At 43.0% G+C, this 25777-nt stretch overlaps 1 protein-coding gene and 3 pseudogenes across 1 annotated transcript; 3 read left to right on the top strand and 1 right to left on the bottom strand.

Annotated features, from left to right (window-relative positions):
• Window positions 1–687: 687 nt before the first annotated feature.
• On the bottom strand, window positions 688–1615 carry LOC136174025 (olfactory receptor 4C6-like; annotated as a pseudogene).
• A 5414-nt stretch (window positions 1616–7029) lies between these two features.
• On the top strand, window positions 7030–9090 carry LOC136175210 (TP53-binding protein 1 pseudogene; annotated as a pseudogene).
• A 10811-nt stretch (window positions 9091–19901) lies between these two features.
• Window positions 19902–20834, top strand: LOC136174049 (olfactory receptor 4C16-like). Its single transcript, XM_065943851.1, has one exon. The coding sequence runs from the start codon at window positions 19902–19904 to the stop codon at window positions 20832–20834; it is 933 nt and encodes a 310-aa protein (XP_065799923.1).
• A 1170-nt stretch (window positions 20835–22004) lies between these two features.
• Window positions 22005–24568, top strand: LOC136175469 (olfactory receptor 4P4-like; annotated as a pseudogene).
• The last annotated feature ends 1209 nt before the right edge of the window (window positions 24569–25777 follow it).

The raw sequence follows: 25777 nt of genomic DNA, 5'->3' as shown, positions 1-25777 counted from the left end.
AGTATGCTTTCCAAAGCCTTGTACTATTATGTTCACAACTGCTTGATAGATAATAGACAAGTGACTGCAATAATCCAAATATATATTAATAAAAGAGAAGGAAAGAAAGAAAGAAAGTCACTCAGTCATGTCCGACTATTTGTGACCCCGTGGACTGTAGTCTTCCAGGCTCCTCCGTCCATGGAATTTTCCAGGCAAGAGTGCTGGAGTGGGTTGCCATTTCTTTCGTCAGGGAATCGTCCCAACCCAGAGATCGAACCTGCGTCTCCCCCGTTGCAGGCAGACGCTTTACTGTCTGAACCACCTGGGAAGCCTCAAAGAGAAAGATAAGTTGAAATAAAAATATAAAATTAAATCCTTCTCAGCCATAAAAAGCAATGAGTTACTGATACACACATCATTGATTGATTGCAAAATATTTTGTTCAGTCGAAGTCTTGTTGGAAGCATAAGACAAGTGCTCAGGGCTGGTGCACTGGGAAAACCCAGAGGGATGGGGTGGGGAGGGTGGTGGGAGGTGGGATCGGGATGGGGAACACATGTGGATCCATGGCTGATTCATATCAATGTATGGCAAAACCACTACAAGACTGTAAAGTAATTAGCCTCCAACTAATAATTTCCCCCACATTTCTGAAAGAACAGATTTCTCTTTAATGGCAACACATGATATTCTGAGCATGACAGTTCACTTGCCAACCAAACTCCCCAGTTTCATCCACAGTTTTCTCATGGCACTTTTATCCTCCTTATTCCTCGGGGTGCAGATGAAGGGATTTAACATGGGTGTGATGATGGAATCAGACTCGGCCATCACCTTGTCTATGGGGTAGGTGGCCACAGGTCTGACATACAGAAACATACAAGGCACAAAGAACGTGATGACCACAGTGAGGTGGGAGCCACAGGTGGAGAGGGCTTTACGCTGCCCTTCAGAGCTGCAGGACTTCAGGGAGCAGAGGGTGACCATATAGGAAGTGATGAGGATGAGGAAGATGGCCACACACATCACCCGGCTGTTGAGGATGACTAAGAGGCCCGGGGTGGAGGTGTCTATGTAGGCCAATTTCAACAGTGGGAACAAATCACATATAAAGTGGTCTATTGCATTGGGACCATAGAAGGAAATTTGACACATGAAGAGAAGCTGCACTGCGGCATGGAAAAATCCCCCACCTAGGCCCCTCCCAGCAACAGGCAGCACATCCGAGGCCTCATGATGGTCACATGGTGAAGAGGCTTACAGATGGCTACGGAGGGGTCACAGGCCATCACGGTGAGGAGGAGGATGCCCACTCCACCGAAGAAGTGCTCAGCGAAGAGCTGGGCCATGCAGCCTTCCAGGGAGATGGTAGTGCTCTCAGAGAGGGAGTCCACAGTCAACTTGGGGGCAACGACGGAAGAGTAGGTGACATCCATGACGGACAAGGAGGTAAGGAAAAATACAAGGGTGATCTCATACTCTGACTCCTAACCATGGTTACCACAATGAGGAGGTTTCCCAAAACGGTGGACAGGGACATGATTAGAAACACGACAGAGGGTATTTTCCGCAGCTCTGGATACCGCGTAATGCCCAGAAGAATGAATTCTGTCACACTGTTTTGATTTCCCATGTGTCAGCTGCTGATATGAGCTCCAGCTAAGAGTTAGAAGACCTGAAAAAGCAGCACCTGATTTATAACTAGTGATTATTTGACTTCAAGTATTTCTGGGAGCTCAGGGAACTTATGGGTTTTTCGTTTGTCTGTTGTGTTTTTTGTGTCGTTTATTTTTCCATTTATTCATTCTCCAGCATTTGGCTCTTAATAACCTGCTAAATAAAGAGCTTAAAAGAGAGCTACTTCATTAATGCTATGTTCTTCTTAGGTTTTTTTTTTTTCTTGTTCTCTTTTAAAACGGTGTTTCCATGTGAAATACATTTCTCCCTTTTACTCTTATTATTGATTGTCTGCACCTACCTTCTCCAGGCACTAGAATAATGCCATAACGGACTCTATTTTACAAATCAGAGAACTGATTCTCACACACTTGAGGCAACATAGGCAAGGTTGTACAGCAAGTGAGCGGTGAAGCCAGAATGTGGACCATATTTTCTGACTCCAGAATCAGTGCCCTCAAACATCAATATTTCTCCCCTGTTCATTGCATTGTGATTTTATCATTTACCAATCATGGTACTAAGTATATTACAAGATACCATACAACCCTGCTTTATCTTCAAATAAATATGAAGTAGCTTCTTCTTTCTGTGCTCTTCTCAAATGTTATGATGATTCTTCAGTAATTCAGTGCCTTACTTATAAATATTAAGTTAATGGAATACATTTAAAACTATAATTTCTGAATAATATATTGCTCATTAATGAAGATCACAAAGCATGACGATCTAGCAAAGACCCAGGTCACAATATAATCTACTCAAGCCTAGTCAGTCCTAGTCAATCCTTTTAGTTTTCTCTGTTCCCTAAGTGGAGTTAAGGATTCTGGAATACAATAGTGACATTTCAATAATTAGTTTTAAGACTAATTTTTAGAAATGCCAAAATGTTGAACTTGCAGGCCTTGAGGTTAGAGTTTGCCAGGGATAACATCAAAATGACCAAAAGTCAACTCCGGAAGTCTTCAAATCTAATCAAAAGCCACTCTAATCTGAGGGCACCCTTTACTATGATTTTTATGACCCAGTTGAGGGAAGGAGTTCTCATCACATGTTCCCAGAAGGCCGGGTCACCACAAAATGTTCCTCAGTTCTGGTTCAGATGATCACCCATGATGAGTTAGCTTTACCGCACACCACTGATGTTACAGTATTCTCCCTACATACTCAGATGGGCCAGCATCCCTCTCCAACACCCCACAGCAAGAATGGAAATCTTGACAGCTGTCAGTTCTTCAGTCACATTTCAGTAGCTGGGAACACCAGGCCAATTTCTGTTACAGAATGCCCTGGTGAGAAACAATGCAGAAAGATGATTCTCAAAATATTTGTAGGCACCAGATGTTGTACCTATGGCATCTGCCATTCTCTGTTCATTCCAAGAAGAACTTATTATCCTTCCCTGTTAAAGGCCATGCATTTTTAACCTGATCTATCCTATATCCTAAGTTTTCTTTCTCCTCTTCCTGCCCATTTCTGGTAGTTATTTTCCAATATCTCATTAGAAGAATTCACAGACACCCCTTCCAATGATCATCATTATATAAAAATCTGCAAACCAAACAAAAAGTATATTTTTAGAGATAAATGTCATATATTTTAAAGGATTTTCTGTGTGTGTGTGTGCGTGTTTATGCACACACACCCAATTAAATATCACAGAACTGTGAAAGTTCTATTGAGTAATTTTGTTAATTAATTTGCAGCAAGAACCTGAAGTGAAAAAAAAATGAAATGAATAAGGAGATATTGTCTCCGAGTCACACCTAAAATATTCACCAATATTGAGAGTAAATGTTCTCTTAGGGCTTCCTGGGAGCACAGTGATAAAGAATCTGCCTGCTTATGAAGGAGACAAGAGGCATGGCTGTGATACCTGGGTCAGGAGAACGCCTGAGGTAGGACATGGCAGCTCACTCTAGGATTTTTGCCTGAAGAATTCCATGGACAGAGGAGTCTGGAGGACTGGAGTCCATGGGGGCAAAGAGTCAGACATGCCTGACAGACTGAGTGCACATACGTGTGTATTAACATAAATCTGAGTCCTGTGACTGGGTTGTGGACGCATCATTATGGAGATTGTACGTGGCAGTAAATTATGCTGTCATGTCCCAGAGGGGCAGAGAGGTCACAAATGACACTAATGTAGGCATTTAGCTCTTCTACCTTTCAAATGCTGAATTCTAAGGTGATCAATAATTTTGGCGAAGACCAAGCACGAAACCTAACTTCACAAAGTACCTATTTAACAATCTTTTGAAAGATACTCAAATATGAGAATTAATTGGCTACACATTGAAAGGGCACCCTTAGGTGCCAAGTATATAGACAAAGAACACTTCACAAAGGACACCATGTCTTGAATGTGAAGATGGCTCTGTGCCCATGCCCTGAGGGACAGGAAGTGGGAGAATAGTGATCTTAGGAAGATGCGCTGCATGAAAGCAGAGAGTGGGCATGAACTTACAGATGGGGAGAAAGGAAAGGGGCCTTGGTCTCCATCCCTGACTGCGCAGGGCGCTAGAGACAGAGGCACCATTCAAGGTGGCTGATGTAACGTCTTCAGAGAACCTTTTATTATGTTGCGGGAATTGCAGCCTGCTACGGGAGCCATTTTCAGTAGCTTGATAGTAGGATTCAGCTCCAAAGCTTTTTCCAAGAAACCACTGTTGCTAAAAGAAGTTGTCATTGGAGAGCTGATAAACCAAAGTGTCCATTAGTGTGGATAAAGTTTTGGCACCAAGTGTTCTGAATAATTAAAGCACTGCATCATCCATGGACACCGAGGGATCGCATTGGAAGGGGGCAGTGACCACAGTTTGCCGTAACCTCAGAGAATGCACTTTTCCTGACCTGCTTCATGAGCCAAAGGCAGGAACTGGAGCCCCAGGGCATCTCTAAGTAAGGTGGATCTAAAGAATACATCATAGTCCTTGCCTCAATGTAGCTCATGACTCCAAGCAATTACACTCTAGAGAAACACCTGGCATTTTCATGTAGAAGTCTCTACATCAGGGAGTAAATACATTGGATTAAATTTAATAATGGCTTTTATTTTTAGAGCAGTTTTATGTTCACAGTTTAGTTGAAAGGAATGTACAGGTTTCTCATATAACCCTACCCCTACTCATATGTAGTATCTCCCATTATCAACTTCTCCTAGAGTTGATTTGTTCCAAATTTATTACGAATGATGAACTTACATTGACACGTAATAGCCCAAAGTCCATAGTTTACCTTAGGGTTCTCTCCTGTGGTTGTATGTTTCATGAATTTGGAGAAAAGTATAATGATATACTTTTGATATGCATCCATCATTATATCAATAGTGTCATAAAGAGAGTTTGCACTGCCCTAAAGATCCTCTGCACTTCACCTATTCACCTCTCGCCCACCGACTCATGTTGAATTTCTGATTTATGTGATAGAATAAAGTTAATCTATCTTTCTGAGTTCTTCACTCAGTGTAAGGAATCTGTCATAGTTTAAAGTCCTTGCAGACAGTGCCTGCCATTATATGGTACCAGGTACTGGGTTTACTTAGGACTCAAGGTCCTGGAAGTTAATCTATTTATAGAGCTCTTTAACAAATCGATGGGAAAGTGAATATGATACATCTCATCATTTAAACAATAGAATATATTATTCTACTTTGTTAGGGTTTTGAATCCGGGCCGTATTCAGTTGAACAAAGAACTATGATATCATGCAACACTCTAATAAAGATCCTTCATTATTATGCCTCTTCTCCTGAATTCTAAAAGTGGTCTCTAACCGAGGTATGCATGCTGGTGTATGGAAATACTTTTATAAGTATTTTCCATATTAATAGAAACATCATAAACCTCTAATCTAACTGTATAAATCACATAGTTTAATAATATTTAATAAAAAAGAATAAGTCTTTCTGCCTCAAAGAAATTTTCTTTCCTTCACAGGACTCTGGTCCACATTAGTGTTGAAAAAATTGTCTTACAAATGACAAGGAAAAAGAGGTTAAGAATTGACATTTTTAAACTGATATTGAAAGCTATGAACTCAGGTTGTTTTGAGGATTATAATTTTATCCATGTTCTTAACTGAAGCAACAACAACAAAAGAGAACAAACTTTTATTTAATTCTTTGCTAATCTTGTGAAAGTTTTCATCTCTGGTCACACATACTCTATTTGTCTTCTTTGCTGGCACATAACTAGATTGCATCTCCTTACTCCTTATTGAAATTTATGATATTATTTTTTAAATCTTAATACTGGCACATCCTGAAACCTATCAATTACACTCTTAGGAAACATATTTTTATGTTCATAATTGCTGTTCATAGTAGTCAAATATCTATTGACTGGATATTGAATAAACATGTTTTGAAATAATCCCATAATGGAGTGTGATAAGGCCATGGAAATGAATTTACAACTAAATTCAACAACCAAAATGAAATATAGTAGGGCTGGATAAAAAAATAAAAGCAATTCCAAGAAGTCTGCATATAGGATGTTATGTTCTGTAAAATTCAAAGCCAGGGAAAATATATATAGATAAAAAATATTTTATTTTTAGGACAAAATTAAAATGTTACCTTTAAGAAGAGGTGGACAGCAGATAGGAAAGTGTTTAAAATGTTTAATTATGGGTAATATTTTAGTTCTTGAGATGGTACTAAGTTTACTAGGATTTATTTTGTTATTACATGAATGCCAAAAAGCAGTATGGAGTAGGAAATGGAAACCCACTCCAGTATTCTTGCTTGGAAAATTCTATGGAGAGAAGAGTGGCAGGCTACAGTCCACGGAGGTTGCAAAGAATCACGCATGTCTGAGTAGACACACCTGAGCAAGCGTGCATGCACAAAAAGGCAATAATATAAAATGAATAAATGAAAGATGGTAAAATTTTTTGGACATGGGTGAATTCTACAGCTGAAAATTTATTATAAAAATGGGTCTCTTCTATTGGTTGAATCTGCTTCCTTTTTTGTTGACTTCATTTTTAATCAGGCTGTCTCCATTATGGTAAAATTAGGCAGGAGTTCCCAGTCTCCATTTTTGGTAATTCTATTAGGAAAATAAAAGATAGTGACTTTTCTCAAAAGTGAAGAAAAATTGTTTTAATGAGATGTTTTCCTGAATAAGTGTCTCTTTATTAGTTATCAAAACAAATGGAAATGAATTAGAGAAAGATGAGATTTCTACTCATTGTTCGTATACATTTTAATCCTCAGACTACTTGTTGCAAATCTGTGGTTTCTTGGTGAAGGAAAGCTCTAGCACACAAAATAAAATGTTGTTTCAAGCACCCTGGTGCCTTCCCTAGATGTAATTACAGATAGTTTACAAGGGATAGCGAAAAGGAACAAAGGGGCCCCCTCCGATGGTAGAGAGTCAGGAGTGCGAACCGGAAGTCTCCCCTCACAGACCGGCGGCTCCTGAGGTGACCTGGGGGACTCCAGCTCCTTCTCCTCCAAGGCCTCCAGCTCACACGCACGTCAAGCGGGCCGAGCCTGTCCGCCATGCTCAGCAGCGGCAGCCCCGGGAGAGGGGCCGCTCAACCCAAAGGGAAAACCAGTGGGACAGAGCCTGCCGAGTGTGCCTTGCCCAGCTCCCGAGGAGGCCCAGGGAAGCCGAGTCCTAGAAAGGGTCAGTCAGACAGGGACGCCAGAGTGTGAGGGGCATGGTGATGCGGGCCTTGGCATCAGACAGGCAGGGAAGGCTCCAGTCACGCCTCGTGGGCGAGGCCAAGGGGCCGCCCGCCTTCTCGGACCACTGGAACCAGGGAGGCAGCTGTGCCTGGCCCCTGGGCATAGAGGGCATTTCACCTAGCACGTCACCGGACGATAAATCCTTCACCCGTGTCAGGCCTCGCGCGCCAGGCTCCAGCGGACGGGCAGACGCGGGTGCTGGTGCTTTGCGTCCACGCGACTCTCCCGAGGTTCCATTCCAGACTGCTGCTGGCCCTTCAGAAGGCTTAGATGCCTCCTCTCAGGGAACAGCTTTGTGGGGCTCCGTGTTGTAGCCAAGTGGTCATCCAGTGGCTATTTTTACTCCGGAAAAGTCACACAAGATGTCAGAGCCGGGAAGTGTAAGCTGCTCTCTGATGATGGGCCCGAGTCTGGCGTGTTGGGCAGAGATCCTGCTGTGTGGCCCCATCCCCCTGGACACGGACGTGCCCGCCTCTCGGAGGATGGGTATCTCAGGGCAGGAGTGGTAAGACGGCACAGAAGGAGTCTGGAGAGCGTCAGAGCCTAGAGAAAGAAGGCCAAAGGAAGTGGTCCAAGCGGATGGCTGTCACGCTGTCCTTGGAGCAAGGAAGCAGACTGCGAGAGCGGTATGGCCTGGGCCCATGGGAGGCGGTAACGCCCGCACCAAGGCAGCAGGCGGCAGCTTGGACAGTGTGGTGGACGGGAAACGGGGACGGCGAGGTAATGTCAACTCCCCAGCCACCCCACCACGTCCAGCAGCAGCAGTACCACCCCTACCCGAAAGGTCCCGGAGAGCCCTCGTGCCTCCGCGGGGGCCCTCGGGCCAAAGGAAGCTCGTCACCCCTGAAGAGGAGTGGCCCCTGCCAAGCGAGGCCGGAAATCTGCCGCTGAGAAGCCTGGTGCGGTGGGGGCAGGAGAGTTTGTGAGCCCCTGAGAGTGGCGACAACCCGGGTGCACTCTGCCCTGGAAGAGCAGAGAGGGCCTCTGCCCCTCAACAAGACCTTGTTTCTGGCCACGCCTTTCTCCTCACCAGGCCACAGCAAGCGACAAGCTGGCTAGCCGCTCCAAATTGCCAGATGGTCCTACAGGAAGCAGCGAGGAGAGGAGGAATTTGTAGAAGCTCCTCCTTTCAACAAGCAGTACACAGAATGCCAGCTTCGAGCAGGAGCTGGCCACATTCTTGAGGAGGTCAGTGAAGCCCAGTGTAACAGCCCACCAGGGTCCCCTAACTGCGGGTCAGCGCTGTCGAACCCGGAAGTACTTCCTGTGCCACTGGGATTCCTTCTGTGGCTCCTGTCTGCGTCCATGACAGCTGCCATGCCAGCCAGCTCCAGAATTACTGCAGTTACCTGCTGCCAGCTGGGTGCAGCCTTGAGGGGCAAAAGAGTCTGGATTGGCACCCCCGTGAAAACCCTTTCCAGAATCTGAAGGTACCCTTGGTATCAGACCAACAGCAGAATTTCCTGGAGCTCTGGTCCGAGATCCTCATGACTGGGGTGGGGGCAGCCTCTGTGAAGCAGCACCATGCACGTGCCCATAACAAAGACATTGCTTTAGGGGTGTTTGCCGTGGTGGTGACGGACCCCTCATGCCCAGCCTCGGTGCGGAAGTGTGCTGACGCCTTGCAGCTGCCTGTGGTGGCACAAGAGTGGGTGATCCAGTGCATCATTGTTGGGCAGAGAATTGGATTCAAGCAGCATCCAAAGTATAAACACGGTTATGTTTCTCACTAAGGATACTTGGTCTCACCGGTTTTATTCCCTGCTGTTGTGGTGATTGTGTCTTTACCAGGTTTGAAATGTGTCTTGTGTGTAACTGGATTCCTTGCCTGGATCTTGTATATAGTTTTATTTGCTGGGCTTTTATGAAAAAATAAATGTTGAATCTCTTTGGTTGTAGTAAAAAAAAAAAAAAAAAAAAAGTAAAAAGAACAAAGGAGCACCCTAGAGCACTGGGTGGAGCAGAGTAGCTTTTTTGTGATCCACTGGGTTTTTTTTTTTTTTTAACTAAAGTCAATTTGTTTTCTTCCTCTCCTCTGTCACTCTTCCTGCCATCCATTTGAATTTTCCTCTTTTTCTCTGGTAAATTTGGTCAGCCCAAGGCACCTAATGCCTTCCTGAGTATAAGGAAGGGTAATTTATTTTTCTATTGGCTAAGTGGACAAACCAAAAGCTACACCTATTACAACATTGGGGATGTTAGTCATGAGAAAGGAAGGGGAACTTTAGGGAATACTACTAAATGCTAATACCTAATGTCATTATGTCTTAAAATATTCCCTTTAGAATGCAGAAAGGTTTATTTTTTCTCAGCATTCCATGAGAAGGCTGTTTTGAAAAAGGATGGAAAGATTTGACACTAATTTAGAGGGTTCTATCAGGTAAGTGAGAGATTACTTACATGATTGCACTGAGAAAGGCATCATGCAGAATAATTTAACAAATTTAAAAAATATATTTCCATATGACTTTTTCCCTTGAAGAAGGAAATAGAAACTAATACAGATAATGACTGTGACATAAGCTTCTTGGAGAATGCCAGCCACTCCACATCCAAGAGACAGCTTTAAATAGAATGCTGTATATCACAGATTAAAAGTATTACTCTTTGCATGTTTCTAAAATGATATTTTAAGAATATAACTTGTAGTTGATATGCATCCGGATTTATTTTGAAACAACGAATAACTACACCTGATGGAAGATTCAGAGGAAACATAACAAAGTGAAAGTTAATAATTGCATAATGAAGGTGAAGGGTAATGTGCCATATATGTGGGAGGGAAATTTCCATCTTTCTCTAATTTAGGCTTTTGAGGGATAAAGAACCTTGGGTAGATCTGTTCACCTTCCCACAGAGAAAGGTACATTTTTCATAGAAATTAAATGTGTATAGAGATTTTCCTAAAGATAGAAGTGAAAGAGAAACAAATCAGAGAGGGTGGTATAGTTTTAGAGAGTCCTAAGGAAACCAAACTTTTCACTGTGGCTTCTGCAATAAAACAGATTTGTCAGGTAGAAGGGCTTCTCTGGGGGCTCAGATGGTAAAGAATCTGCCTGCAATGTGGGAGACGGAGGTTCGATTCCTGGTTTGGGAAGATCCCTTGGAGGAGGGCATGGCAACTTACTCCAATTTCCTGTCTGGAGAATCCCGTGGACAGAGGAGGCTGGCGGGCTGCAGTCCATGGGGCTGCAAAGAGTCGGACATGACTAAAGTATTAAGCACACACAACCCCGTCAGGTAGAAGGATCAACATGACACCTCGTGCTTCACTCTCTTTTGTTCATCACCTTTTCTGTGTGATTTTTCTTTCAGCTCATCTCTTTTAGCTCCCAACCCAACATAATGTGAGGTGAGCAGAAGTAACGCAACTTAGATTAGGAGTAGGCCTTCCTACTATCAGGTAGCTTTCGCTTAACAATGACCACTGTTTGCCAATTAGGACCAATTAGCTTTCACCGATGTTTGCCAATTAGGAAATTAGGAGCTGGGTGGAAACCCCCAGGAAAGTCCTGCCGGCGCAAAAGTATTGACCAATGAAATTGTTTTGCAAACGTGTAACCAATCCGCTTCTTATTCTATAAGTTTGTGAAACAGCTTGGGCTCGGGGCTCTCTGACCCGCACCACTGCGTTGGTTGCGCAGGGAGTCCTGACTCGAGTCAGTAATAAACTTCCCTTCCTGCGAGTTGCATTGTCTTGGAAGCCTTCTCTCTTCCCGCTCGGGGATTTGGACATCGGGCATAACATTTGGGGGCTCGTCCGGGATCCCTTTACCAGTGGAAGAGAACACTTCCAGGACAGAAGGGAAGGATAGATAATAGCACCGGTGCTCAGGAAAACTCAGGGGGCCCGAAAACCCAGCACTGTGTTGTCAGCTGTCCGTGTGTTTGTCTTTGGTGTGTGTGCCGGCATTGTCTCAAGACAGGAAGCCCAGAGTAATTCCAGGGCCCTGCTGTAAAGCAAGGGGAGGTATCTGGCACAGGGAAAGTCCAGAGTAATTCCGGGGCCCTGCTATAAAGCAAGGGGAGGTATCTGGCACAGGGAAAGTCCAGAGTAATTCCGGGGCCCTGCTGTAAAGCAAGGGAGGTATCTGGCACAGGAGAAAGCTTTCTCTAGCCAGTGTAAGGCCGAGGCCAGAGAGCACGCTGGAAGGCAGCCGGCTCTGTGGGAAAGAGAATTCCTCTCCTGATCCCGAGTCTGGTCTGGTCAGGGGGCCGGAAACTGTGTTGTCGGCCGATGTTTGTCTGTCTGTGTGTTTGTCTTCGGCTCTCCGTGTTTGTCCGTGTTTGTGTGTGTGCCGGCATTGTCTCTGGTTTTTAATTAGACTCTTTTCAGGCAGGAGTTTCAGTGAACAGGCAAATGGTTGTGGGGCAATTGATGAGTCCTGGCCAGGGCTACACTCTGGCGGACTTTGAAGGCCCTACAATAACTGAGCCTCAGTAACTAGAGCCCAACCAGGTGAAACTCTCCTTTCACTATGATTGTCAGCAACTGTTGCAGGAGCGAATTCTGGCAGAAGCACGGAAACGGGTCCCAGGGGTCAACGGGAGGCCAACTGCCCAGCCTCATCTCGTGGACGAGGGGTTTCTTCTGTTGCGGTCTAACTGGGATTTTGAGCGAGCGGAAGGTAGGGAGCGTCTCCGAGTGTACCGCCAGACTCTGATGGCAGGCCTGCGGGCCACAGCAAGAAAGCTGACAAATTTGGCAAAGGTTCCACTGAGAGCCCGGCAGCCTTCCTAGAGAGGCTAATGGAAGCTATCAGGCAATATACACCTATGGACCCCCAGGCTGAGGAGTCACGTGCTGCAGTTCTGTTAGCATTTGTAAATCAGGCAGCCCCAGATATTAGGAAGAAATTACAAAACAGATGATATTTATTGAAAGCAGCTGAAAAGGTATAGGGAGACCCCAGAAGAAAGGGAAGAACGAATTCGACGGGAGGAAAGGGAATTAGCTGAGAAGATCAGGAAGGAAGATAGAGAATATAGAACGAGGGGAAAGCAGAAGAACTAGAGGGAGCTAGCCCAGACAGAATTGAGGGAACCTCGAGACCCCTGGATGAGAGAAAAGGAGAAACCAAAAAAGCAGGCCCTAAAGAAAGATCAGTGTGCCTACTGCAGAGAACAGGGGCACTGGAAAAACAAGTGCCCTAAGAGGGACCTGAGGAGAAGTACGACCCAGAGACTGAGAATCTCCCCTGGAACTCGAGTTCTATATGCGGGGGAAGACAGTGACTAGGGGAGTCAAGACTCGGCACCCCTCCCCGAATCCTGGGTAACCATATATGTGGAAGGGAAACCTGTTGACTTCATGGTAGACAAGCTTGGTGCAAGGAGCCACAGGGACAAAAAGATCTGGGGACCCACCAGGAGTCCCATTCGTTTTTGGTGATACCAGAATGCCCAGCCCCTCTACTTGGAAGAGACATGTTGTGGCTGATGGCATTCCCTGTGGATATGTTGGATAATTGCAGTCATGAGGAACTGGAAAATTCTGCTGAAGATTACGTGTTGGATCTGAGGTATGGGGACCCTGAAAATCTGGAATTAGCCTGTCAAATGTAGGCTTTGTACCTCTCTATGGTGGAGATCAGACCCAGAAAGTTACTCACTCACAGCTGTGGCACTTTACTTTGCTGATCAGTGGTGGGCTATTGAAAACATCTGTCTCTTCTAGAGAGGCTTAAGCAGGTGAGAACTCTTGGGGAGAGAATGGTTATGGACTTGGACAGCCGATACACGTCTTATCCCTAGCCTTAAGAGATGAATAAATACCCGTTGGCCTGGGCTGAAACGGCAGGGATGGGACTGGCCAAACAGACATCCGGTCATCATCGAGCTAAAGGCCTAGGCAACTCCTGTGAGGATGAGATAGTACCCCATGAGCCAGGAAGCTCGGCGGGGGATCACTCCCCACATTCGACGTCTCATGGATGCTGGAATTCTCAAGCGGTGTCAATCCCCTTGGAACACCCCCTTACTGCCGGTGAAGAAGCTAGGGGGGACAGATTACCTGCGAGAAGTCAACAAACGGGTGAGTGACATACACCCCACTGTCTCTAACCCATATACCCTCCTGAGCAGTTTGCTGCCTGAGTACACTTGGTACATTGTGTTGGACTTGAAAGATGCCTTTTTCAGCCTAACCCTGGCGGCCCAGAGCCAGGAGGTATTTGCCTTTGAGTGGACCGAGGGGGAAGGCCAACTGGTAATCCCACAGAGGTTCAAGAGGCTCTGAGTGAGGACCTCTACGAATATTGGACTTGCCACAAAGAGGTCCTTCTGGTGCACAATTAATAGCCCGGCAAGAGGTCACCTGTTTGGGGTATAAGATCAGGCAGGGGCAAAGGTGGCTAACCCAGGCCATGAAGGAAACAATATTGCAGATAACAGAGCCCAAGACCCCCCGCCAATTGAAAGAGTTTCTGGGGAATGTTGGATATTGCAGACTGTGGATCATGGGGTTTGCTGAGAAGGCCCGGCCCTTGTATGAGGGAAGTAGAGAGACCCCAAACTGGACTTGGACTGAGCCAATGAAACAGGCTTTCCAGATACTCAGACGGGCCCTACTAGAAGCCCCAGCCCTTGCCCTGCCTAACCCAAATAAGCCATTCCAGCTGTTTGTAGCTCCATGATTGCAGCAAGATACTGGCGGAGGCCGTGGCGGCACGAAAAGACTTAACTGATGTACCCCTAGACAACAGTGAGCTAGTATGGTTCACCGATGGGAGCAGCTATGTAAAAGATGGGCAAAGGAAAGTGGGAGCCGCCGCGGTAGAATATGGCTCTGTGAAGTTTTATGCACTGTGTGGCTTTGGTGGGGTCTTAAGTTGTGGTCTGACACACACTGCTGTTGTTTCTCTGGATTTGGCGAAATGCCGTATGCAGGCGGACCCACAGAAGTACAAGGGCATTCTTAATGGATTTTCAGTTACACTCAAAGAGGATGGTTTCCGTGGTTTGGCCAAAGGATGGGCCCCGAGCCTCATTGGCTACTCCCTGCAGGGGCTCTGCAAGTTTGGCTTTTATGAAGTCTTCAAGGTTTTGTACAGCAACATGCTTGGAGAAGAAAATGCCTATCTGTGGCGCACATCACTGTATTTGGCTGCCTCTGCCAGTGCTGAACATTGCTCTGGCTCCTATGGAAGCTGCTAAGGTTTGAATTCAAACCCAACCAGGTTACACTCTGAGGGATGCAGCTCCCAAAATGTATACAAGGGGGTTGCTCCTCTTTGGATGAGACAGATCCTGCTTTGAACGTACTGTTGCTGATTCCGTGGTGTCAGTGTTGAATAAAGAGAAGGGTAGCAGAACCTCTCAGGTCCTCAAGAGACTTGGATTTAGAGGTGTATGGAAGAGGCTCTTTGCCCGCATCATCATGATCGGCACTCTGACTGCACTCTGTGAAGGTCTACTTCAGGCTCCCTCACCCTCCTCCCCCTGAGATGCCAGAGTCTCTGAAGAAGAAGTTTGGGTATGGACTGAATCTGCGTGTTGATAAAATACAACTGAACGAGAGATAATCCAGGCTTGCAAAGCGTGCCAGCTGATGAGGACAGGAGAAAAAAGCAGCACACGGGAACGAGGTACCGAGGGGAAGCGCCAGGGCAACACCCCTTATAAGCTGATAGATTTCACTGAGGTAAGGCCAGGCAAGTACAGGTATCGCTATCTGTTGGTTCTGGTAGATACCTTCTCAGGGTGGGTGGAAGCCTTCGCCGCTATGGGAGAGACAGCAATAGTGGTTGCTAAAAAGATTTTAGAGGAAATAGTGCCTAGGTATGGGCTGCCGGTGATTATGGGCTCTGATAAAGGACCTGCCTTTGTGAACCAGATTGTACAAGGGCTAGCCTAAGCTCTGGGGATGAAATGGAAGTTATATTGTGAATATAATCCCCAGAGCTCAGGACAGGTTGAGAAAATGAATCAGAACGAAGTTGGCAATAGAGACTGGCGGGGACTGGGTGACCGTCCTTCTCTTCAAACTCTTTCAGGCACGTAACACCCCTTATAAGCTGCCCTTTTGCGATTCTGTATAGAAGACCCCTCCTGTGTGTATTAGAACCTAGATGGAAAGGCCCTTATGTTGTTTTCCTTACCACTCCTACTGCTGTAAAGGTCGACGGGATTGGACCCTGGGTTCACTGCAATCACGTGCGGCAAGCCACACCGGAAGAACAGGAGCATAATGGAAGGCAAGACCTCACCCCTACTCGTCTGCCGGGAGGTCTCCTAATTCTCCTGCTGATTATTGCAGCAGCTGAAGCTGTGTAACCTCTTGTGATGGGCCCCGGGAATGGGACGTAGGAAACAGAGATTGGTAGACCCGAGTGTGGCGCAACCCACAGGGCCAAGTACCTCAGATATGGGTGAATCAAGCTTTACTATCTCTGCAAGGCCAAGGGTTTTCCTACGAGCTGCTGTAGATGACTTGGTTTTTCTCCAACAGGGTAGGGTCTTCGAGGCTTCTATGTGGACCATACAAGAGTGGTAAGAGAATCAATCAGTCATTTAGAGAAGTCTTTGACTTCCTTGTCTGAGGTGGTCTTGATTAGAAAGAGAACGGGAAGCCCAGCAGAGATGGTTTGAGTCTTGTTTTCAACTACCTTAATTTCCACCCTCCTGGGTCCACTTATAGTGTCAGTGGCCCAAGATGGAAAAGCGGAAGATTCCTCTCCTTGAACAACAGACAGGGGGGAATGTGAGGCGAGCAGAAGTAATGCAACTTAGATTAGGAGTAGGCCTTCCTACTATCAGGTAGCTTTCGCTTAACAATGACCACTGTTTGTCAATTAGGACCAATTAGCTTTCACCGATGTTTGCCAATTAGGAAATTAGGAACTGGGTGGAAACCCCCAGGAAAGTCCTGCCGGCGCGAAAGTATTGACCAATGAAATTGTTTTGCAAACGTGTAACCAATCCGCTTCTTATTCTATAAGTTTGTGAAACAGCTTGGGCTCGGGGCTCTCTGACCCGCACCACTGTGTTGGTTGCGCAGGGAGTCCTGACTCGAGTCAGTAATAAACTTCCCTTCCTGCGAGTTGCATTGTCTTGGAAGCCTTCTCTCTTCCCGCTCGGGGATTCGGACATCGGGCATAACAATAATATCCCTTTATTACTGTTTTGAGAAATTTAGCTGTTCTAAAATTGGCCAAACTTGTTTGAAGAGTTAAAGTACAGTAGTTAGTAGAAGATAATGCTGTTTTATCAGTGCAGTTTTGTCTCTCAATTATTACAATTCATTTTTGTGTCAGATACCTCTGAGGATCTGATTTAAGATGTCAACACTTCTGGGAAAAGTCGACATATGGTCATACGGAGAAAAGTATAGAAAAATACCCGTTGATGCTAGAAGGATAGGAAGAATATCAAGGCTGTCCTTGCATTCTTGAAGGGCCAAGGATTCATGTAAAAAGTGTAGAAAACTCACAATGATCATCTCAGGCATGCCAAAGTTCTAAAATCTTACAGGGCCAAGTGGTGCTGTTCTGAGTACAATATGTTTTACTCCGGGTTGTGGAGCTGATTAAATTATTTAAAATTTATGCAATTTTGTTTTTTCAAATATTTAAGTTGGGGACACATTTATCTGTTTACCGTACCATACATACTATACAGATGGCCACAGCAAATTAATAATGTGAATGTGTTTTTAATCAGAATAGTACTAAAACAATCAGATGTTTATTACAAGAAGTAACTTCGAAGGTTCAGCTTAAAAACACTTATTAAGCATGTACAACAGCATCGAAACATGTATATTATCTATAGTGAAACAGATCACCAGCCCAGGTTGGATGCATGAGACAAGTGCTCGGGCCTGGTGCACTGGGAAGACTCAGACGGATTGAGTAGAGAGGGAAGTGGGAGGGGGGATCGGGATGGGGAATACATGTAAATCCATGGCTGATTCGTGTCAATGTATGACAAAACCCACTACATTATTGTAAAGCAATTAGCCTCCAACTAATAAAAATAAATGACAAAAAATTTAAAAAAAACTCATTAAGCATGTACATTGTGCAAGGCATCAGGTTTGGATTTGGGGACAGCAAAATCCTGAAGGCTTCAAAAACTCTATATCTATGAAAGAAGCTAAAGGAAGCTCAGACAATTTTGATTTTAAGTATAATATGTGATAGTATAAGATAAGCTGTAAAAGAAACTCTTAGAGAACTGGAGAATTTCCTTCATCTCAAAGCGATTGCTGATGGCTTTCAGAAGAGATTATTTTTCTTTTTTTAATTAGTTTATTTTTTTTAATTGAAGGATAATTGCTTTACAAAATTGTGTTGTTTTCTGTCAAACCTCAACATGAATCAGCCATAGGTGCTCTTGACAGTTGGGTCCTGAATTTCAAGACAGCATAACTAGAAATAAAATTACAATTAAGGAAGGAAGGAGACTACTGAATCCTCTATTGAGTGAATATTTGATAAAAACTCACAATTATTTGCAAGTTAATGATTAATCATGTATATTTATGGGCTTCCCTGGTGGATCAGATGGTAAAGAATCTGCCTGCAAGGCAGGAAACCCGGGTTTGATCATTAGGTTGGGAAGGTCCTCCAGAGAAGGGTATGACAACCCACTGCAGTATTCTTGACTGGAAAATTCCATGGACAGAGGCGCCAGTCCATGGACTTGCAAAGCGTCAGCCATGACTGAGTGACTAACACACACACACATGTATTTATGATTCTTAATTTATCTTACAAGTGTATGTCCTAATGTATAAATAAAATTGTTCTAGAAATAGACAATTTCAAGAGATTGATAACATACAAAACAAAAGCCATATACCCAAAAGAGTGGCCACAATCACAGGCCATATTTTCAAGTACAAATCCTTCATGATGGATCACTCATCCAGATGCATAAGGAAAGCATGAGATTATTGCACTGACCGAAATCCCAAGACACAGTTCCTTGACCATTTAAGATCTTTGCCAAAGATTGCACGGTCTAAAGAGACTATTTTCTAAAATATCAGAAATATTAAATAACTTTGACATTTTAGAGCAGGGGTTTTTATTTGCAGGAAGATAATATGTGATTCAACTACTTTGAGGAAAAGAAAATCTATTGAGGGGAAGAAAAGCAATAAACAGGGATCATTGTCTGTTTGGTTCATCAGTTTGTGCTTTGCTGGCTCGCAGCTTTCACGATGATGCACTGAAGATACGGGTGGGGCTGAGGAAGGATGCAGTGGGGGATGTTTTCCAAATTATATTTAAATCTGTCACACTCGGTTTATATATTTACCTGCAAATGGTGTTCTTTTCAGCATCATATTAGCAATAAAAACCTAGAGGAAAGATTTTGTTCTATGAAGTGAAGTCAGTGATAATATTTCTTTCCACACATGAAAAAATACTAATTTTTCATTGAAGGAAATGACGTTTCAAAGTTGAATAATCATTGATTTTGCAAAGACAGAAAGCAATTTGAATATAGGCAGTTACTGACTATCTGCTGTTCCTCTTGACTAAAATTATATGTTCCTCTCTCTCTTCTGAATATTTGTTCTGTTACAATAATGTGGAGATTCCGGGTACCCAGATAAAACAAATTATAGTGGGGATTACAACCATGATTAGACCCGAAAAGAGCTACCTGCTGACATCTCTTCAAAGGACCTCAGTTCTAAAATGCTTAAGCAAAGCTTTTAAAGTTTAAACATATAAACTATTGAGTGAACACCCCTTGTAATTTACAAGTAAGTTCTGGAACTTCGCATGTTTTGAAGGGTGTTTCCAGAAATGAGAAAAAAGAAAAGAGGGATTGCAAATATTTGTGATATTATCAACCATTGGAGAACATTCACTTCTCTCCATTAGTGTATGTCAAGTAGTGAATATCATAAAGTTGTTTCAAAATAAGGACGTTATATTTGAAAGTGCTTTATCTTCCTCTTTTCAAGCTGTCACATGTGGAAGGGAATGCACAGGGAAGTGGATCATATTATAGAGTAATAAAAATAAACATTTCTATAAGTAAGTATAACAAGCATAATATATATATATGAATATATATATATGAATGATATATGGAGACATATTTAGGGGATGGGACTGGGCTGTAATTTTTACATTTATATTATGAACTTCCACAAGCAGTAAAATATATCCAAAATGCCAACTGATACACTCTCCAAACATGCTTCCTCCCCCCACCCCGATTAAATCAACATGGAAAGTAATTAAGTTAATAAAATGGAACTGTATTCCTTAACTTAATATTCATTGAGCAAAATTAATGAGAATCATGTAAAATTAACCAACAGTTGCATTTGAAGTGTGCTACAGAAAAGTCTACTTTTCACAATCTTATGTGGGACTCATAATGACCCCATGAATTTGTCATTACAAATCAAGTGTTGAAGTGACTTGTTAAGAAACCACAACTAAACTATCCATGATGAAGAATATTTATCTCACTTAAAATAGTCCTAAAAATCACACATCACATCACAAATTAATTCTTTTCTATTTTTTTCAGATTAAGCATTTAACACTCACACCTTCCCCTCACGGATGAAATCATGCAACTGAATAATAATGTGACTGAGTTTATTCTGCTTGAGTTGACACAAGATCCTGTTAGGAAGAAAATAGTGTTTGCCACTTTCTTGATGTTCTATTTGGGGACCTTGTTGGGGAACTTTCTGATTATTGTTACCATCAAGACCAGCAGGGCACTTGGGAGTCCAATGTATTTCTTTCTTTTCCATTTATCCTTATCTGATGCCTGCTTCTCTACATGCATAGCCGCTAGGATGATTGCTGATGCCCTTCTGAAGAATGCCACTATCTCTTTCAGTGAGTGCATGATCCAAATCTTTACATTCCATTTCTTTGGCTGCCTGGAGATCTTCATCCTCATCCTCATGGCTGTTGACCGCTATGTGGCCATCTGTAAGCCTCTACACTACACGACCATCATGACTCATCGAGTCTGTGGTGTGCTAATGTCCCTGGCCTGGTTGGGGTCCTGCGTGCATTCATCAGCTCAGATTTTTCTAGCCTTGAGTCTGCCTTTCTGCGGTCCCAATGTAATTGATCACTACTTCTGTGACTTGCAGCCTTTGTTGAAACTTGCCTGTACAGACACCTATGTAACCAAATTCCTCTTGGTGTCCAACAGCGGGGCCATCTGTACAGAGAGGTTTCTAATGCTGGTGTTATCCTATGCCATCATCTTGCACTCTCTGAGAAAGCACAGCACTGAAGGGAGGAAAAAAGCCCTCTCCACCTGCATCTCCCACATTGTCGTGGTCATCTTGTTCTTTGGTCCTTGCATATTTATATACACTCGCCCTGCAACCACCTTCTCCATGGATAAGATGATATCTGTGTTTTATACACTTGCAACACCTTTGATCAACCCTCTGATTTATGCCCTGAGGAATATAGAAGTGAAAAATGCCATGTGGAAGTTATGGAGCAAGAAGGTGGTCTCAGATGACAAAAGATGAATGGAAGTTTCAAAGTTTTCTTCAGAGTTTGGATTGATCTTAAAGAAGCCCATAGACAATAATATCCTCTTCTTGTGGAGTTAATATAACACTAACTCAGAGCGTGAAGATTACTTCCTTTAGTAAAATAGGCAATTTGACCACACATGCTAGTTAGCATTGAGTCAAATATTTGTAGAAGCACAGCATCAGGTACACACAGTCATGTAAGATCATGGTCTTAGCTATTCACTGCTGTCTCTGCCTCTCTTGTCTGTCTAATATCACTGTGGTTTTGATCTCCTCTTTTCCTCCCTTGTATTGACTTCCGGATTTTTCTGTTTAACATTACACTCTATGCTTTTATCTACAGCCTGACATATTTTTGTCGCAAAGAGTTTATTTCTTAGATACTGTGATCAAATGTCTGATCATGGACTTTCAAACTTGGTTGTTCTTACTAGCTCAGCAGAAATCACAAGGTTCAAATAATAATAGTACATACATATTATAAAGAGAAAATATTTTTTTTAAAGAAAAATATTTAAGCTAGGAAACCTCTCTTCTTTTTCTTGGGTTACAGTTAAAAAATTTTTTTGTGTATTTGCCTAATTGTTCTAGAAAAGTGACAGAACATTATGAGAAAATTCACCCTTTTGTAGTATATTTTACTAAGGGAAGTTCTGACTGTTGGGGTTCCTCATATTAACATTCTTTCTGTAAAAACAACAACAACAATAAAACCTTTTTGCTATTAAAATGATTCCTTCTATTTTGAGGGATCTATTAAGTTTTCTCTTGAATCATACCAATTATAACATTATGTTTAAATATTAGTTTATTATGATTATAGCATAGAAGTTGCAAATTAAGGAAGATATATTTATGTGAGCTTTAAAGAAATCTGGTGCACTGGGAAGACCCAGAGGGATGGGATGGGGAGGGAGGTGGGAGGGGGTTCACGACGGGGAACACATGTAAATCCATGGCTGATTCATGTCAATGTATGTCAAAAACCACTACAATATTGTAAAGTAATTAGCCCCTAACTAATAAAAATAAATGGAAAAAAAAAAGAAATGTGTACATGTAGTCAATGGTAGGGAATTTATAAATAAGTGTTAATTGAATAAAGAGCATTCTAACCCAGGGGAGGGTATTTAGGCTTTGAAACATAGCTATACCACATATATGAATGGTTTAAGTGAGTTTTTAACAATATAGGAAGTAGAGTATCTTAAGAAAGCCTAAGCTATTTGGATGAAAATTAAATGTATCCAGTGGAGATGGATATCATCTTTCACCATTCATTATCACTGAAGTCTCTAATTACATGGTCATTAAGAAATTTTATAATTTGTCTGATTTCTTATTTGCATTTTCATCCATACAGAAAATTCAATACGAGTATTTTTGCTTATTTGGAGCTTCTATTTCTATTTACATGTTAATAATTTTATTATGAGCACAAAATTTGTTTTACTTTCATTGTACCCAGAGGTTTATATTCTCTATCTTGAGAAAAATATCAGTGTGGAAATGGAAACTTGTGAATTCTGCAATGAACTCTAGACCCTTTCTATACATATCTTTTTTTTTTTTTTTTTTTTTTTTTTTAGATTCTGAGAATTTCAAGGCTAATCCTTCAGTTTTTCTTAATCACAGCTGCTACAGTAAATAAGTCATCTGTGCTATGATACAGATGCTAGCTAGTTTGGTGTTACAGAATTCTCTTAGCTTTTGCTTGTCAGTAAAGCTTTTGATTTCTCTGTCAAATCTAAGATCCTTGCTGGGCAAAGTAATGTTGTTTGTAGAATTTTCTCTTTCATCACTTTAAATAGATCCTATCACTCCCTTCTGGCCTGCAGAGTTTCTGCTGAAAAAACAGCTGATAGCCTTATGGGGGGTTTTTGTACACTGTTTTTTTTTGCTTTTCCCTTTCAGTTTTAATATTTTTTTCTTTGCATTTGCTTTTTATTACTTTGGCTAATATTGTTTTGGTGTGTTTCTCCTACAGTTTATCCTGTCTGGGAGGAACTGTCAGAGCTTCCTAGACTTGAGTGGCCATTTCCTTTCCCACATTAAAGAAGTTTTCAAGTATCGTCTTTTCAAATATCTTCTCAGGCTCTTTCTTTTTTCCTTCTTCTTCCTGAGACCTCTAAAATTTGAATGTTAGTGTGTTTACTCTTGTCCAGAGTTCTCTGAGATTGTCTTCAATTTTTTTTTTCATTTTGTGTTTATTCTGCTCCTCAGTAGTCATTTCCACCATTCTATCTTCCAGCTCAATTATTCCTTTTTTAAGCCTCAGTTACTCTGCTATTTTTTTCCGCCTTTTTTTGATTGGGACTGTGTTCCTGTCTTACTGATTATTTGGCCCAAGGTTTCCAGCACTGGGGTTTGCAGAGAGTTGGGTAGAGCCAGGTCTTGGTGTTTAAATGTGGACCTCCAGGAGACCTCACTCGAGTTAATATTCTCCAGTCACTCAGAGGTTCCTCCCATCTGCTTGGGTGTCAACATCCCACCACTGTCATCTAGGTTCCCTACTGTGGGGAGATGCAGACTCTGCATTCTCCTTGGTCCACCTCAATAAGTCGATTACCTTTTGCTATTGTTCTCACTGTATGTCTTCTCTAATAAACTTTATGTGCGGGTGAGATGTGTGTATTCTGTATACTGCGGTACCCTTAGCAGCAGTTATAATGCTTGTATCATTTGGAAACATCAATATATATTTATTGACTAGATGAATGACTTTAGAAATACTTAAATAAGTTGAAAAAGTTGCGTGTTTCAGGTATACTAAGTTGCCCTTTTAAACGATCAAACCCATAGAAGCAACGGGACATGAAGATGTCACAGAATTTACCCTCCTGGGGCTCTTTACTGATGAGAATGCGGAAGTTGCCGGCTTCGTGCTGTTTTTACTTTGCTGTATTGCGATCCTCTCAGGGAATCTGCTCGTTCTTCTCACCATCAGGGGCAGGCGCCTCGGTGAACAGCCCACGTACTTTTTCTCAGCTATTTGTCCTTGATGGGGGTCTGCTCCACCTCCACGGTGGCACCCAAATTGATCACTGACTTGCTGGCCCAGCAGAAGGCCATCCCCTACACCAGCTGCATGGCCCAGATGTTCTGTGCCCACGTCTTTGGAGCCACTGAGCTCTTCATCTTGGTGGCCATGGCCTATGACCGCTATGCCGCCATCTGCAGACCTCTTCACTGCATGGTCATCATGAACCGACAGGTGAGCTCTGTCCTTGTGATGGCTTCTGCTGTGGGAGCCTTTAGCCATTCTCATGCAAGTGTTATCACTGGACTTCCTTCCTGTGGCCCCAATCAAATAGACCACTATTTCTGAGATGCATTCCCTTTGCTGAAGCTGGCCTGCACGGACACTAGACTGCGGGTGACTGCAATCATTACCACCACAGGGGGTTGTCCGTTTTGACCTTTGTTGCCTTGGTGATTTCTTACATCATCATCCTGGCCTCCCTGAAGACTGGCTCATCCGAGGGCCCCGCAAAGCCCTCCCCACCTGTGGTTCACACATCACTGTGGTCTTCAAGTTCTTCTTGCCCCTCATCTTCACCTATGTTCCCACGGCTGATTCTGTCAGGAACGACAAGGCCTTTGCCCTGTTTTACACCATGATTGCCCCCATGTTCAACCCTCTCATCTCCACCCTGAGAAACGCAGACACGAAGAATGCCATGAGGAAAGTGTGGGGCCGAGATAATCTCTCTGCAGGAGAATGAGCATCTGGGTGTCCTGCCCTTTGCCGGATCTATTTTATCCACACAATCGTTAATGTTGACAAGTGCAACAGATACGGAAGGAGCGTGTGCTGTCATTCAAATCTGCAACCCTGAAGAGTGAAGCCCCCTCAGCCACCCTCCCTCTGTCACTTGACTGAGACTGCCCACAAGGGGAGTGGATCAGATGCGCTTCGGGTCCTTTCCAGCTCTGACATTCGGGAGCATTCTGTTCTTTGTATTCCCTGACATGACGAATGCATTTAAGCACTTTTTTTTCAGGGAAAGTTGTGAAGACTGCATGATTGGCTTTTCTGACCTCTTTCAGGAAACAGATAATCTTGAGTGAGACAGCTCTCATAGAGCTTTCTTAAAACACTTCCATTTTATTTTGAGGTTTCCACAGCAATAATTTCCAAAAAGCAATGTCAAAGGTTTTACAAGTGTTGTATAATTTTTTTACATACAAATCCTGCATCTAAAACAATGTAATTGATAAAATTATCCTACTTACACTACAGTTACAGAGATTGTAATTAAAACTTAGTACCTTATTACAGGTAATTAAAAGTCTTGAAAAATGAGCAATTCTTTTCATTGTTATAAATGCATTTCTATGACCTTGTTTATCACTGTATTTAAACAACCTTCATGAGTATATAAAACTGATGTTTTTCATAAATGTGCAACATGGAATATTTCCCATTCTGTGAAATGTCATGAGCTTAAGAAGGCATAGAGCTGAAGAAATGGATGCTCCTGGGATGCATTTTGTTAGTCCTCACCCTCATCATGCTAACAATGTATTTTGATGGTGTCTTCCATTAGTCAAACTAGGTAAATCTGTCTTATTTTCCCTCCATCAGGTTTTCATTCTACGGAGAAAAAAGGTGATTAGACTAAGAAACATGTATAGCCAGCTGACAACTAGGGCTTAAACTAAAATCGTTTTTGGCACATTCAGGTGTTTCCTTAATTTAGACAAGAATCTTCAATCTTCATGAAGTTTGAAGAGAATTCTGAGGTCAGGATTCTGATCTCAGACATCTCTTAAATGTCTAAGTGACTTAGTGAAGTCGCTTGGTCGTGTCCGACTCTTTGTGATCCTCCAGAGGATCTTCCCAGCTCAGGGACTGAACTCAGATCTCCCGCATTGCAGGTGGATTCTTAACCGTTTGAGCCACCAGCTACACAGTAGGACCTTGATTGTCC

The sequence above is a fragment of the Muntiacus reevesi genome, chromosome 9 (assembly GCF_963930625.1).
Source record: "Muntiacus reevesi chromosome 9, mMunRee1.1, whole genome shotgun sequence".
Taxonomy (NCBI): domain Eukaryota; kingdom Metazoa; phylum Chordata; class Mammalia; order Artiodactyla; family Cervidae; genus Muntiacus; species Muntiacus reevesi.
This window is presented reverse-complemented; position numbering and strand designations above follow the sequence as displayed.

Bases quoted from the DNA above. Each gene is read 5' to 3' on its own strand.
- LOC136174049 (XM_065943851.1), top strand. From the start codon at position 19,902: ATGCAACTGAATAATAATGTGACTGAGTTTATTCTGCTTGAGTTGACA.